Source organism: Myzus persicae, unplaced genomic scaffold (assembly GCF_001856785.1).
Source record: "Myzus persicae strain clone G006 unplaced genomic scaffold, MPER_G0061.0, whole genome shotgun sequence".
Taxonomy (NCBI): domain Eukaryota; kingdom Metazoa; phylum Arthropoda; class Insecta; order Hemiptera; family Aphididae; genus Myzus; species Myzus persicae.
The window spans coordinates 27,608-45,460 of NW_019103026.1; the positions used below are offsets into that span (position 1 = coordinate 27,608).

Below are 17,853 nucleotides of genomic sequence, written 5' to 3' on the forward strand. Positions count from 1 at the left end.
ATCATAATTCTCAGTATTAAGTATATGACATCCAAAAACTAACGACGCAGAAACTTTATAAATGTTAAATTTTGGGAAATGTTAACATAAAAAATACACTCAACCGTCTATAATATTCCAATACTATTTCTGATTTATTATCATACTCTGTAATTGAACCTTACGGCGTTTATTAAAAATAAACACTAAAGTTGTAGGTATATACTTGTTGACGCGTTGTCGTATAGTGCAATATTTTATTTTAAACAGGCTTTTTTGAGTACAATGAAAACTTCTAATTTTTTCAATTACTCATAATACTGGCCATTTTTGAAGATCACATAATTCATAGTGTAAAAATTAAAATTAAATACTTATGACGTATATATTTTAAATATTATATAGGTAATTTTGGGAAACGCTCCTGCCATACTTCAATACAACAATGTGATAAGTGTTATTTGTTCAGTGTGTAGTACTGCAGAATTATAATATTTTTTTTTTTTTTTTTTATTAAAGGATTTTTATTCAATCTGTTACAATAAAATAGAACAATAAGAACAATTGATGAATTAAATAAAAATAAAATAAATAAAAATAAATAACGACAGATTAGACTGAGTGTAGAGGCCTCCCAGCCTACGACTATGAGTAGGACTAAATTAGGCTAGCAGGTCACGACACCACTGTCTTTTAAGTCTTTTAACTGGACTACCTGGGATAGAAGCAGGTGAAAGATTGAAGATTAACGGATTCTTATGATGGGCTAGGCGGCTATTGAAACGTTTGTAGTGAGTTTTGGCTAGTTCGGAGACAAATGGAATTTTTAGGTCAGAGTGGAGGGAGTGGTTAGAGACATAGAAGGGTGCTTTTAGAATGGTACGTAGAGTTTTGGATTGGAATCTTTGAATGCGGTTGATGTTGGAATAACATGACATGGACCGATTATAATATACAGGTAATGTTATTGTGCTTATGTGATATTGATCATTTAGCAGGGTATGAGTGGTTCTTATTCAGACATTCATTTTTATTTTTTTACATTTTTTTTTATTACCCATTTGTATCTTTATATAATTATTATTACAGTCATTGTACTAAAATTGCTTTAAGTATAGATTATAAATAGGATGATTCACCACACATGCTCATTTCCCTTTTTCATCAATGATACAGGTATTTGAAATCTGAATTAAGAAGTTTTAAATATACTTAAAGACCATATTTTAAAATTCTTGACATTTTTCGTAGTACTTACGTGTAGTGTCCTGTGTAGATAAAATATTCCGTTTTTCAAATGAGAACCTCCCTTTTCAACTGTAAATTATTCAATAAAAAATTTACATAACCGAATCAAAATTCGTACTAGTAGTTTTTGAGTTATTTAACTTTGTTTTTTAAGGATAAAAGGCTTAATTATGGTATGTTGGCTATGGTGATTTGAAAATTTTAGTCATTAATATTAATCTATCGACATTAATAATATTTGTAAAAATGGTTTAAGTATAATAAATACTAGTTCCAATATTAATTTATTGTTTTGTAATACCTTTTTTCAGGACTATTATACTCAGTAGATACAAACATTTTGATAACTAAGAAACTACTCATTTGAATTTTGAATTGTGAAAAACATTTAAAAACCAGAAGTTTGTATCTCCACAGAATACTTCTTAACTAGTTCAATAGATTCAAGAATTCAAAATAATTTTCTTGAAGTATATTTAAAAATTTCAATAATCAGTATAATAATAATAATAATAATAATAATAAACAATAAATTTATTATTAATGGAAAAAAGCGGGTAAGTGGATGTAGCTTTGATGTACATTAGGTGTTTAGAAGGTCGCTGTAATGGATGGTATTAAATTTGAATTCAATGATGTAATATTATTGTATACGAAAAAGTATTAGATATATTTTTGTAAAATTGGGCTGTTTTGGAACCGAATTACGACAAAATGGCAAAAGTTATTCTTTGTTTTATTAAAACTATAACTTTAAAATTAAGTCAAAATATTTAAAATTTGAGTCACTAAAAACCAAAATCGATTTTTGCGAAAACTGTTTTCGCTTAAAAATTCCCGTTTTCCTTAATTTTTGGTTTGTTTTTCTTGTCGCTTTTGAAAACTATTGGAAATTGTTGACCTCCTGAATGCTCGTACTAGATACACTTTCCTACTAGAAAATTTTCTGTTAAAGAAAATCGAATCACTTTCACTGCCCTAAACCGTGATGACAGAGAAAAAAAAACATACATCATTGTAAAATCAGTACATTCATCCCTCTGCTCAGAATCTAAAATGGGATAGGGCATGTTTAGGGAATCACCCTGTATAATATATATTTATAATTACCAGCTAATCATGATTGTTTTTTTAAATTTGTGTTAGTGTACTTCGCTTTATGAATTAACTCGACTGAGATGGACAATTTGCCTGTGGCAGATAGGGTATAGCATTTGGTATAGATAGTGGTTACACCACTCTCTAAACTTTCATCATATTATCTCTAAGAGAGATTTTTCTCAAAATCGGTTGAGTAGTTTTTGAAAAGCTATGTAACCTACAAACATACATTCAACTCTCATATTTGTTTTATGATATGATTTATTTATTTGAAACCATGAACTAGACGATTTTATGCACGCTTTTAATCCGTCCACCAAAAAACCGATGATAACCAAAGAAAAAAAAATTATTGACTTTAATATGAAACAATATTTAAAATACCGAGCACAAAATTATATTAATGTAATTTATTTCATTAATGTACAAGTACAATATCAAGTAATCTAAAAAAAACTAGTACTTGTAAATACTTTTTGTAAATTTAATTTTTAAATCTTAAAATTGTAAATATTTAATTAAATTCAAAAAGTTCATCGAATACGGGTGAATAGAAAATAAATACCAATCCACATCGGCGTTTTGAGTTCAATGGCGTACTAACAAACATAATATTGCAAAGCGCCATTCGTATAAGGAACTTCTTCCAAAACTAGATTTTCTTTTTTTTCACGGTTATAACAGCAGAATTCGATTGTCACAGTTTAAAACATTTTTCAACGACAAAGTTGTGTGAATTCGTGAGACAAATATTTCATTTTTTTTAAAAAAAAAATGTTTTTTTTGAACCCTCTAAGAATGTGTTTCAAGTACTTAACTAGGTATGTAAAATTAATGTGTACTTACTGAAATACAATTTAATCTTACAAACACGAATATTACTTATGCGGCTTCTAAATTGTTTTTGTTTCATACATATCATTTAAAATACGTAGTAAAATTTGAGTAAAATACGCTATGCGTACAAATGACATCGCCACGAATCTATGTTCTATGTTCTCATCCTATTACGTTGGAAAAAAAGTGTATTGTTTAAGTTTTATTAAGGTTAGAGTGTATAGTGCTTTTGATAATTGAACGTGCAACTTTGTTTATTTCTACGTCACTGCAGTAGTGCGCACCATAATACGGTCCTATATATCTACTGGAGTCGTCTGACCAATTAATTATTATTTTCTTTAGAGAGAAGAGGTCGGAGTTATGTCTGTTGTTTTGCAGTAGTCGTGGAAAATGTGTCGTGGAATAAATCACAAATACTGTGTGTTGACAACCGCTGCTCGCTAGAATTCCACCCACATTTAAGTTGTTTGAAATTTATTTGGCAATTACAGAAGATAATTATTTAACTGGGTTAATAGAAATGATGTATGGATATTTAGATAACAAATTATTATATGCAATGTGGGCCCATGTGTAACCTTTTGCCATACCCAATTTTTTTTTTGAAAATTGTTTTACACGGCTTATTCAATATTTTCTATTTCGATGATCATTTTATTTACATATTTTATTGTCATACACGATACTATACGTATTCATTGACAATAAAGCACTGTAAGTCATTTTTAATTAATTATCACTATTGTGTTTAATAATATAACGGGAGACACTCATTACCTAAATGACTTACTATTAATATTTTTGAAAACAGTTTTTAAGTCTAAAAAATACAATTTTTATGAAAAGTTATTTTTTATTATTTTTTAACATTACCATTTCTCATTCAGCTCATTAAAACTTAAACGTTTATAACTACCAATCTGCTTGTCTGAAATTTGATTTTTATGGATCGAATTATTCCGAACATAATAATCATGATTATATATATTTTTTTTTTATTAATTGTTTATGGCATCAACTGCGGGGTTATTAGCCAGGATTATATTATTACAGTATTAGTTTATACTAATTGTTCTGTACCGACTAAAAATTGTATAAAATAAATGTTTTAAAAAAGTTATTTCTTCTTAAATAATAAATGTATTGCGTTAAATGATTACCCTGACAATTATAGGTTATATAAATAAATAAAATAAAGTTATATTAATACGTTGTTAAAATATTTCAAATAAAAACGTAAACACACACAGATATTTTAAATGTAGTACTTTAGTGAATGTACTAAGATTTAGAAGAAACTGACCAGAAAAATTTACAGATGAGATCGTAATAGCATACATTATCATTGTATGATCTATCATATAAAATACATCTCAAAAGTAGTAGATGATTATTATGTATTACTGATTATTATTATATTGTGGGAGGAATATTTTAGAAAAAATAAAAACGACATTAACTGGTTGGTTAATAATTGATTAACAATATTGCTGTCTTATCATCTTTAGATTTCAATCTACAATGGATAGACATTACAGTTTTTGTTTTTATACTTCATGTCCAACAGTAGTAAATGCCCGAACAAATTAATTTTTATGTTGTCTAAGTCAATACGGAAATAAAATAATTTTTGACGCAAAGTTTTATCGCTAAAATTTTACCTATTATTCTCTTCTTAATCGTATACTTTTGTCTCGCAATTATTATAATATAGTTAAAAACGTTCCGCGTATTGAGACTGTTTTAATTGGATCCCTCAAAACACAGAACGAAAAGTTTTTCTTTAATCTTTCCTTAATAATATTATCTTATGTATTATAATAGTGAGTTGTTATTTTATTGTCTTTCAGAAAACCATTATTATATTGTATTATCAGAATAAACACGATGTGTATAGCATGTTTAATCGTCGGCTTGAGAAAAACAGATGTATCTCATTTTTTTCAGAATAACAAAATCTTAAAAACCCTAACACAATTTTTTTTTTACGTTATTATTTGAAAAACAAACGTAAGCTAAGATGGATGTTAAAATAATCTTGGGCGTCTAATGCACTAATAAAAATTGTAATTAAATGGAACTTTACAAATTATAAAGATGACTTGACAACTAAATTTTAAGAATTAGAAACAAATGTCTACAGATAGAGCCCTTACACTCGTTAATCATAAATGCACATATAGTTACAATTTCCCACTTTTTAGTCTTTAACATTTTAATGGTACTACCACTGTTTGAATTTATTAAATTTAGCGGTACAAGACACATAGACTCCAACTTAAACACCCTACCCCTTCAGTAGAATTTTTGATGAAAGTAGATGATAACTGAATGAATTTTAACCACAATAATTATTATTGATTACAATAGAACATTAAAATTTGGTCGGTAAATTTTTAACAAACCACTCCTACCCCTCCTCCCTGAAAACTATGTTGGTGCTATTGTGGTACTCAAATCGACTACAAGGACCTACTGGTCTAGTAAAATATAATTTGTTCAGTTCATATTATAGTTTAAAAAGACCAAAATAAATCTATCTAACAAAACATTTCATATTTATTATTTAGTTCTATGCATCTCGCTTGATAATGGATTATTTTAAATCACTCTAAGACCATACTATGCGCCATTAAATTAAGTTCAATATAATAATATAATATATTATATGTTTAAAAAACTATGAAATTATGATATTTTTCATCCAAAGCCGATGTAATATCATATATTGGTATTTTGTTAAAAAAATAATAATTATAAACCATCAATATTGTAAATGTCGATAACTTTTTTATTTCATCAATAACCGACAACAATGTTGAACCATATCATGATACGTGGTAAAGGACCCACATTTGTATACACAGTTCGTCGGTTTTGTTGCTTCAAAAATGAATAATTATACATTAATGAATTCACGAAAAACATTATGGACTCGTTTGCTCTCTACATAGTATTATGATACGATTAAAAGCCCGAACAGCCTAAAACATAACGTTTTAACATAGTTGCGTGGATAGTGTGCAAATAATAAAATGACTTGTTTTTTGCACTCAGGTCATACATAATAATTAATAATTTACGAACGTTCATGTCAATGCGATGGTGTACCTACATGGTGACGGATAAAATGATTTATTTTCCACCGACTAAAAGCTTATGTGGACTAATTAAACCGTTAATTTTGTATTTTTTCAGATTTTATGTCACTCTTAACACCTGAGACACACGGCGCGTGCATATATATTTAATAGTGTTGGCAGTAAAATTAATTTGTTTGTTAATAATTAGTTTTTACTGTTATATTATTTATTCTAGGGAATGAAAATGTTTTTAACCGACGGTCCTCGGTATAGTCTGGAAGTACGGCGTTGCACCGTAAGCATACTTTACACCACTTCTACCCTTCTGTCCTCCGTAATAAGTCGTGGGATAATAATAATATTCATAATATTCATAACTCGACACAGAATTAAAAAGTCACACATAATTATTATTAATAATAATTGATCGAACCAAGAGTTGCATACGAGTAGTTTTATACGCCTTCTGTTTTCAGTTTCAAAGTGCATTCGCAAAATATGACATTGTACGATTTATCCATTACCCACGCACGGCAGATAATTGGATTTTAAATGGTTAATACCATAAACCGCTATATGCGAATGTATTAGGTGGTATAGAAGTGTTTTCTCGCAACCTAATAATACTAATCAGTTCGTTCGCTGTCGGCGGCTTTTGAGTTTTTAATTAAAAGCCGTCAATGTATTCAACAGCATTGTTACGGTCATTTTTTTCGACTTTCACCAATTTAGGTGCATTACAGTTCGAAGCGACGGGGAAAGAGGTTAATATCAAAAGTTAATAAGGAAAAGCAGAAAAACGCCAAAACGAGTGTTCCGCGGACAAAAAAGTTTTTTATTTTTGTTTTAAGCGCACAATCCCGCAGTAGACATTATGACAGAACAAGTTTTCACTAGGCTAAAGCATATCGCTTTGTCGGTAAAAAGCGTAGGAAAAATATATTGTATTCATTTACCAATAACGGATATTATTATTTCGCAAAGTTTATGCTCGAGTCAATAAGTCCGACGGCGTTATGAGTTTCTATCATTGTTGATAGGAAAATCGAGTAACAAAATATATTTCTGAACGAGCAGCTGCTGGTTCAGGCGTTTAATGTTATAAATGTAAAGATGGCAGTCGGCATGTGTGAAATTCACATATGAATTCAGTTGATTTTTAAGGAGTTTATTGACGATCCAAGATCATCCTGCACAACTCACAAAATGGCCGTTAACACGTGTACCTACCTACAATATTAAAATGTGAGCAAAAATAAGTTTTAGTAGAATTATTCTACTCCCCGATTTTAGTGTTTCTTAATTCGTTTTAAATATCATCGTGTTTGGTTTCGATAAATCCACAGACATTTTCAAAACAATTTATTATAGTTGATATTATTATTTTTGGTGTATTCATCGTTTACACATGAAGTCATCATCTCGATAAATGTAAATTCAAAAATAAGAAAAATTTGCAAAATCCTTATGACATTGGTTCGGTAATATGTATGGTAAACGGACAATAATAAATACCATGGCCACGCGCACAAATTATGTTTTCTGTCAATTATCATTGGTCCCACTGGTGATGTAACTTATTGTAATAAATGAGGTAAACTTGTCTCCAAAACGTATTATCGGTTTTACAAACTATTTTTTATCTTATCGAAGTGTACTTGCGTATCTTTATTGCATCTATTTGAGGTCTTGTAGAACCACAGGGAACGATCCGTTATGACCTACCTATCATAGAGAACGATAAATGACGTCCTATTGTCCTTTACTCTTTTATATTTTATAGTGGAAAATTTTGGATTTGATTCACGTGAACGACAAAGACGACAAAGGTTGAGCTCTAAATGCTGAGACTGAGCACTCGGCTCAGACTTCGCATTCAGCAAAAAAAAAACCCTATCCAGATTTAAGAATCTTTTAAACGCAGTACATCGCTATAAATACTCAAAAATCTAAGGCTATGAGCGATGGAAAAATTGTATTCTTACGAGCTACTACTTTACGAGGTATTTATAATATCATCCCGATACGTACTAATTTATGTTGTTAAAATCCTAATAAGTATCAAGTAAATTATGATAGGTAATTCGCTATTTTTTATGGTAGCTAAATATTGCATTAATACCTTATACTTGTATGACAAATGGTATAGAAATATTATAGTATATATGTTCTTTATAGCTCGCGGGACCAATGATTATAGTATTACGAGTAATATCTTAAAATCAAAAAAACATTTTATTAAAAGAGATCGGGTTGAATTCATCCATTTCGATGAGTTGATTGTGAAAAATTACTTTTGAATTATTGCCAGCAGAACATTAAGTTACTGAAACAAAAGCTGTCGTACCACGTGCGTATAATTTATTTTTGAAACGGCAACAACACAATATAAGAATGTGTAAGCAGCGTGTACAATGTACATACAATGTGCATACGAATATAGTATAATTGTATACTTTGGAGGATTAATTCTCTCTAAAATATTCGTATTATGAATGGCTGGTTACTGTTTGCATTGCACGGAAGTTGTTTTAAATAATATAACGAGTTTAAATTATTGTAGGTAGGTACGGCTGGTCCGTAATACGACGAGAAAAAACTCTGACGAAGATTTAAGAATATTATTGAATGAACCACACTAGTAGTACAACTTTCGATTCGATTCGTAAGCGGTAAATAACATATATTCAGGTTAATATTTGATATTTATTTGAACATTCATTGGAAATTTTACACGCATAACTACATTAATCCTTGGAATTCTCGGTAAAAAACTACCTCTTCGCACTATTATTTTTTTTATTCGCTTCATACACATGACTTGTATGTGAAGTATGGTGTATTAATATATTATGTATGAGAACCATCGATGTATATGTTGATAAATCGGTAAACCATTTAATTTGAATAAACGTCAACATTTTAAGAGTTTATTCGGAAACAAACCTTTTACATCGAGATCCGATCTTGTCGTTAAATTTTGAGCATTTATTATACTTATTTACTTTGTATTATTAAAATTTAGGTAATTGATTATGTATTGATTTAATCAATTATAACAAAACAAAAATATTAATATACTCATAATAATTATATAATAAAAACCAACAAGCATTTTTAATTCACTCACAATAGTTTTTAAGTGTGATGAGTACGAACTGAATTATAATAAATAATAATCTCAATGGGCATTAATTCAAAACATTGTATTTTGAATTTAAGACGTGGTGAAAATGTTTGTTATTCATTACGTTGGATGATAATGGAATAGGAAATATTTCAAATAGTTTTTATTTCATAAACGGTTTTGAATAGTTTTAATCGTATTTCGAAATTCACAGATGTAAAGTATTTGTGTTCAACTGCAACGACCAAACAATGATTACACTGTCTGAACAATTGATAGATTTATTATAGTTCTTTGTTTTGTATCAGATAAACATGTCTTCTCTTTTAAACAAAACAGCCTCTGTAAAGAACAGTCAACTGAATCGTTTTTAAAAATGGTTAAATAAGAAGTATTATTTTCCTGTTATCATGCAACAAGAATAAATCGAGAATGATTAACCAAACGTTTTTGTATTTTATCATAAAAAGCACGTATACAAATATATTTAAAGTAGGTAGTATGTATTTTTAAATTTATATTTGTGAACTAAATGTTTAACCATGAGACATTAGAACGATAAATAAATGTTCTTAATTTTTAAATCGTTCGTAACGTTTTTTTTATCTTCTGTACGCATTGTGAGCACAATAAGATAATCAATGAATAAATTCCAAGAATCACGGAGCCTTATTGAGTTATTTATTTTATTCTTGCTAATGTACAAGCACAATGTTCTATAATAATAATAATAATATTCTGTTATTGAGTACATAATAGTCCATGTATAAACTTTTGTACTGGTTAGATTTTTACTATATATGGTAAAAAAGTTAACTTTGTGTCCATTGTACTCATATTATCTCAAAGGTTTTACAAACTATTATCAAGTTTAACATTTAAAAATGGGATTTCATCGAATCTGCACGGAGGGTGTCATTAGTTAATCCATCATACCACCAAGTCGAAGTTGTTTAGGTGTTTTTGTGTTTAGGTAAATCGAGATTGAGCTAGATAAATACTATTTTTTGTACAGAAAATATTTCCAATTTGAAGGGCCAAACAAAAATGGTTAAATATATAAACTGTCAGAACAATAATTGCAAATCTTAATGTTTTTAAATTAATAAATATGGTCTTAATTGATATTATTATATTTACAGATTAAATATGGTTTCATTGTATTTATCTAGTTCAATTTTTTTCCAATTTAAAAGAGTACCGTGGGATTTTACAGAAAGTCTTTAATAATTATAAAATTCTGGACTATTCAAGTTACAGATTAGGTATTGAGTAATTATACTTAAATAATTAATTATTTTTAATGTATATTTAAATGAAAATGTTTTGGAGTAATTATTGTGTCCACGATTAGCTTTATGTATAATGTACATGGTGATATACATGATGATGTACATTATGTATTGATTTGGTGTTAAATAATTAAGCAAAATGTAAAGTGTAAACATATTTTTAAATAATTTGATAAAACGAAGGAGTAATTAGGGTGACCATAGGTAAGCTGGCGGATCGATGGGCCGCTGTCGTTTGAGAGAAGGTATTAATTTTGAACAAAATATTAATAGTCTGTTTGGGTGACTATAATTTACACGGTTTGGGAGAGTAAAATTAGTTTTACCTGCGTAAAGTGAAAACCTGATGACTTTGATAAGAACGTTTTTAAAAATATGGTTCATTATTAATTATCTTTTTTCTATATTATGTACCTATATCGTATGTGATTTTGTTTTATTATTGTTGACTGCAATTAATACTGCATATTAAAATATTATTATAATACCAATACCTTTTTTTAAAATTAAAAGTTCATTGTTAATTGTTTATTATGTATTTTGTACGTGACTTTATTTTTTCAATAGACAGTGTACATTATAACTTAAATGTAACTACCTATAAACTTATTCATGGTACAACTTATTTTCTCAAAACGGTATTTTTTTTTGTGGAACAAACACTAGCTCAAGTATTCACCCGAACAGACCACAATTTGGGTCGATTCGCCCAAACGGTTACTCGCATCGATAGGTTGTTCTAAAACTACCTGTTCGTTTGCGGCGGGATCGACGAGTCCGATTGAATATACACAATATTTTAAGCGAATATTTAACAGTCGTGTTGATTAAACCTATTCATCTTCCACACGAAAAAAATATTTGCAATAGACAACGTATTGCGCTGTAGTTATTCGTTCATAACAGTTAAATCATAAATTCGGGTTTAAGTAATTTATAGAAAGTCCGCAATCAGCAGTTTTAAATAACAATATTTAAATGTAGATAATCAATGCATAACACTAGTACTCACGGATCTGAAAAATCCGTTTATGTTGCGCGGGTGAACGTCCACAATAATGTTGAAAATGTGTTTGTCTTTGATTTCTCTCATCACTTGCCTATGCGTGTGCTGATCCACTTGTCGGACGTAAAAGTCAGTTTTCGACATTTTCATTAGATTCTGTACCAGCAGCAAACCTATATATATATAAGTGAAACGCATTAAACGACAGTTTAGATTTTAGTTTGGAAAAATAAAAACCCGGGGCGTATCGAACGCAGCGGTATGGAAGTCGAACCTTTTCGCCAGGTCGTTAATCAAACCGTGTTTTTAATAAAGAACAACAATCGAAAGGAAACACCCCTCCCGCACAGCTCATCACGCCGTTTTGACGTGAAATTGCAATAACAACCGTGTAGTCAATTCGCCATCGACGACGTCCATCACACCCACTCGCTCAGAGTGCGCCTACTCCTGCAATAATATAATGCGACTACGGTTTTCATTACCTTCTTCGTCGTCGTACACGATCGCGATTTTCGTCCAGTTCAGGAAATTGATAAGGTCCCTGAACGCCTGTCCGAGGTGCCCTCGAGCCGGAAACATGTCCGTGACGAAGTGCCGTCTGTTCAGGTCCGTCACGCGGTCGGCGATGGTCAGCAGCAGAGGCATGCTGACGGACTCGCAGATGGACACTATGTGACTGGCCAAGTGACTGTCGGACGGTCCGAATATTGCGTGCACGCCACTCTCCAGTAAGCGGCAAACTGTAACAGAGAACAGGATATTATTATAATTACACGATGCGGGGCCGATCAAATAGAAATGGGGGTGGGGAAGGGGCAACGGGATAAATTAGGCCGTTGTAGAGACATTTCTAGGAGCCCCCAAAACATTCCCCAGATGGAATTGTATATAGATTAAAAATTAATTTTAATGTTAGTCAGACAATAATACTGTAATAGATAATGTCATCACGATTAGGATTACTTGGTGTAGGTATCGTTTCTAAAATATTTGTCTTTATGACATTTTAGTTGTAGGTCAATTTTATTTCATCTCTGTAGTTTGAAATTACTAATTATATTATAATATATACAGGTTACGTTTTTGGTCGTTTTAAATGATAATAACAAATTGTCTTATTATAAATGTTGCGGCGATGGAGTGCGAGGAACAGTAATAAAAATATTTAAATTTCTTTGTATAAATTCGTCATTACTAGTATAGTTATTACAAAGCAGAGTCAAAACTAAATAAATTGCTTGTTAGTATTTGTTACCTATCAACCATTATTGACTGTTCAATATTTTCGTTTTTGCTAATTAATTTTTTGTGATTAGTGCTACATGGCTATTATGTAGTTGCCTGTGTTATTACTTCAATAGGTGCTGTATAGACTTTAATGAAATCATGAATGACCTTGATTAGACTGCACATTTTCCGAAATATTGAAAATCTCATTGATTAGGTAGGTATTTTCTTATTATACTATCGAGTATAGCTTACGATTGATGGTCCCACTGATTATTTTGTCCCTGGCAAGGCTCGTAACTAAAACGGTTTAAAAGATAGGGAGGAGTCTCTAAAAAAACAAAGAAATTATTACACCTTTCTATTTTAGATTACGAAATTTTGAGTTCAAATTTATTTGATTGGTGGTTTAGACGATGGGGGGCCCTCGAGCCATCATAGTCCCCTCCCCTAAATCTGAACCTATCCCAATCCCTGAAAAAATTTTAGATGATATTAATAATTATAATTATATTCATGCTTACATTATCATCGAGTTATTATTATTATTGTTACATCATAATATTATTGTATTATTATTTACAGAAGCAGTTAGCACGCGTTTCATTGCATAATCTGCTGGTAGCGGACGCGTGCCCCGAGGGCCTTTCAATTCCCAAGGCCGTATCTGAGTATTTACCTTTGTTACATAGATACCCTCCACAATGCGATAGATGTAGGGGTGGGTTGTGGACACACAACGTGAGTATGCTGTTTCGAATTCTCGGAATACACGTGCGTGCTTAGGTTTTGGTGTTAAAAGGATTAATAATAAGTACATAGGTAATATTTAGTATTTAGCCGTACGTGCGGTATGCCTTATACCGGTGACTTAATTTCACATATTTTATGATCCTACGATGTCCTGTCAGGACGGCGGATAAAACAACGAATAACCTCGAATAAGTTCTTTTCCGATGCGTAGAAGAACCGTCACGGTGGCTTAGAAACTTACTGCCGAACGTAGGATCGCAAGTTTGCGCTGGATAAATGTTGGCTACATTTGTTTGGCCAAAAGCGAAACTTTTGAAAAAAATAAGACGCCAACGTTTAAAAAAAAACGGACATTAAAAGTTGCCGGAGATGACGTTTTCCGTTTGAGGTAGATAAAAGCTGGGAGTAGACTTATCCACGAATGATAATGATATGGGTTTTATTTAGACGTAAGAAGAATATTGGACTCTATGGTATTAGAGAGTTTTAAAGTTGAAATAAAACCCGTGAAATAAATTAAACCGAACTCGATTTAATTTGTTTTCTCAAGTATTGCTCATCTTATGATACAATCGTTTGGCTATTGTCCTAAACGCATTCAATTAAAGCGGCACGAGTCGTAAATGAGTGTATAAAGACAATCGTAAAAATAAAGAACGATATGACTTTACTACAACTAGGTTATATCATATTATTGTTATAACGTATAATAATAGTTATTTCCGTGAAGTTATCGTGCGATTTTTTCCTAGATTTTTATCCTTTACGGTGTTTTAACCTAAAGTTTGTATTTTTAAAACATCAATACGCCATAAATTTACATACCAACACGAGCAATAATCACATTCTGTCTTTCCGTACCGAGTTTTATGGAACCGAATGGATTTGCGAAATTTACAATTTACTCGTACTTATACTTGGAGCCTTAAATACGACATCCTAATATCGACCGAACCACACACACACACATACACACACATGCGCGCCTCCGGTACATCATATTATTACGTAAATGTATAGACACCACACGACTAGTACATTTTGAATTTGCAAACCTTTTTTTGGGATTTGCCCGGGTCGAAGTTTTAAATCAGTGAAAAACGTGTAGAGCATTGTAATCGCCCGATCGGCCAATTCCTTTTTTTTGCCGACATTATGAAGGTTCAAACTACTGCTGAATTTCTCGAAGAAATTCATGGCAAAGTTCTCCAGACTTATTTGTCCTTTCTCGACGTGCGTTGTTCCGAAAACTAGATTGCTTTATTTTATTCTTTTTGGGATACAATTCAATTTGTATTCCCTAACTGGATGACATAAACAAAAAAAAACAGAGGGGTACACGCAGTTTATCGATTTTAACCGAAGTATATGCGTTTTAAATATCCTCATCAGATATCCATGTGGTTTTGAAACGGTCGTCGAGAATCACCAACATAGTACGTTCAACTTTGGTTAATGATATAATATTCTTACGATACTACGATCACTGTTTATAGTATAGATATTAATTTATTCAATATGTGAATAAAAGTGATATTATTAAGATTTTACGGTTCTGTGTGTTTGGTTATAATTAAATGTATGATAGTATTATAAGTTACTAGTTACTACAGTAAGCGACAACGTTAAAAAAGTCTGGATTTTGGGTTTTTAAATCGAAACTGAGAAATGTTTATACATGATGTATATTTCTACGAAAAACACTAAAACATTATTTTTATTTATTCAAATAAAAGTTATTTATGTGTAGTACTATATTGTTATTTAAATTTAAATGAGTTTATTTGAAATACAAATAATATCTATCACTTTAAATACAAGATAATATGTTAATTTTTGTTGTCGTTCATGTTGAAAGTACATTATTATTTTGAACTTTCATTTTTTGTTTCAAATGGAATGCATAGATTCAGATGTCAAATTCGAAATTATTATGTTTCACCTTAATTGTTGGTGATTTTTTGATGGAAAAAAAATAAGTAATGTAAGGAGATCACAGAAAAACCAATTGAAAGTAAAAAAATAGTTATGATGTCTTGCACGATCAAAGTTATATTCATCAAAAAACTCCCTTAATAATTTATTATATGTTTGTATAGTTTTCAACAATACATTTTAAATAAAAAAAGTCATATTTTTTATCTTCTTTATTTCATCGCCAGATTTATTGACTTTTCTTTCTTAAATTTGTCAGTTTATTTATTTTTTTTGAACCATAGAAATTCGCTTGTTATATCAGAAAATACTAAGATATATTTAAAATATAAATTGCCTTATTTGCAATGAAACATTTCGTTGTTTACTATGTCACAATTTGGTTTTAACGAGATAAATAATATGTATTTAAAAATAATGTAAGCATATTATAGATTCAGAAATATTTTTTTTTACAATTTATAAATACAATAATTTTGTTTCTATCATATCATTCTTATCACTATAATAGTATAGCTCAGCGGTTCCCAGCCTTTTTAGCTGTGTGGACTACAAATTTTGTAAAAAATTCTTTGAGGCCCACAAATAGCTTATGCAAATGCTTACATGTATATATATATATATACAAACGTTAGTTGTTAGAACTAAAAAGAATTAAGAAATCTATTGTTTATCATGAAAAACACTTTATTAAACTTAACCACAAGTTAAACAATTTAATGTGATTTTTGACATTACTTGTCCTTCATGAGAGCATCAATATCGGGATGAAAACTAGATGGTTTTAGAATTAAATCACTTTCAACATTCTGTTATTCCTTTATTTAGCGTTAATTATATTCTAATTTGACACTACAGAGTGTAGATAATATTGATAAATATTATTATAACCAGAAATATTATTAGGTGTATACTAAAAATATATAATAATATTATTTTAAATAGATATAAAAATATTAAATATAATATATTTATATGGTTCACGGTCCAGTACCACATTGCTCGAGGCCCACAAGTGGGCTGCGGTCCATGGGTTGGGAACCGACGGTATAGCTAATAGGATTTTCATAATTTGTGACGTTTATTATGAAACAAACACGGTTAAATGACTTAAGTAAAATAAATAATTATATAATAAGCAGAAAATAATACTGCACATTCACACGCAGTATTACCACAGATTACATAAAACAGTTCGGTGCACTTCTGAATTTACTGATTACTCGAACCTACCTCAATGAAGTAGGATCACATAAATGAGAAATAATGTACAACATAATATATGCTATAATTATTGTATCAAATAATATGACAACAGTAAGGAGTTTGAAGTGAGTGATAAATATCAGTAGTTGATAAACAATTATTTCTCATAAATACTTATTTTCCCTATTCGTAGTCACACTGATTTAAGTTAGGTTTTGTTTTTTTACGTTTATGAGAATTACATGGGCCGTAACGTAATTGCGTGCACCATCTGGTATTATATAACCTGTGGTATTACAATAGTTTAACGAAAAAATTCTCTCTTTTAAAATACATTAATTATTGGAAAGTTGGCAAAGCCAGTCCAACACAAAGTTGACCTATTGAGTAATTAATACACAAAGGAGAAATAAGTGAATTTGCTGCAGGAACTGGAACCGAACCAAAAAGAACCTGTCCTGGAAACCAAAAACCCTTAGTTTATCTATGAGCGGAATCAAATTAAAATTTATTTTACAATGATTGTTAATTTGGTTTTTACTTCAGTGATCTATTTTCGGGCAAAAGTGCTTTGATAAACGAATATTATTTTTGCTTAGATTCGTTTATTTTTGAGGTAGAATCTTAAAATCGGCATCGTTATTTATATTTAATATTGTAAATATAATATACACAGTACACACACGCATTTGTATACCAAGTTTCATTATGTTTGAAAATTCGAATTGATAAGCTATTGAAGATATAAAAAAAATATTTTAACCAGAGTTTTAAATTTAACTCTAAATTTACATTTTTAAAAATCTGAAATGCAAAGCAGAAGTTTTAAAACGATAACTTATTTAGAAACCAGAGCCAGATTAGAAAATAATAAAAGGTAGTATTTGCTCATTTAAAATTTCAATAGTCACACATTTTGATTTTCATGTGTCAATAATTTAATATACTAGTGTTCGTCTTTTCGAGTAGTTAGGTTATATTACTACATTTAAAATTTAAATGGTAGCTAAATTTTTGAAATGCATCTAAAAAAATTTTCAAGACTTTGTGTAA

The 17,853-nt window shown here is 30.0% G+C and overlaps 1 protein-coding gene across 1 annotated transcript in view; it reads right to left on the reverse strand.

The window, feature by feature from the left end:
• Nucleotides 1-17,853, reverse strand: part of LOC111033639 (glutamate receptor ionotropic, kainate 2-like) — a 189,999-nt gene that overhangs the window by 26,155 nt on the left and 145,991 nt on the right. The window contains exons 3-4 of the mRNA XM_022314471.1: nt 12,162-12,419; nt 11,683-11,849 (exon numbers count right to left, since the gene is read on the reverse strand). Coding sequence (XP_022170163.1) covers nt 11,683-11,849; nt 12,162-12,419 — 425 coding nt within the window. The remainder of the gene's footprint in view (nt 1-11,682; nt 11,850-12,161; nt 12,420-17,853) is intronic.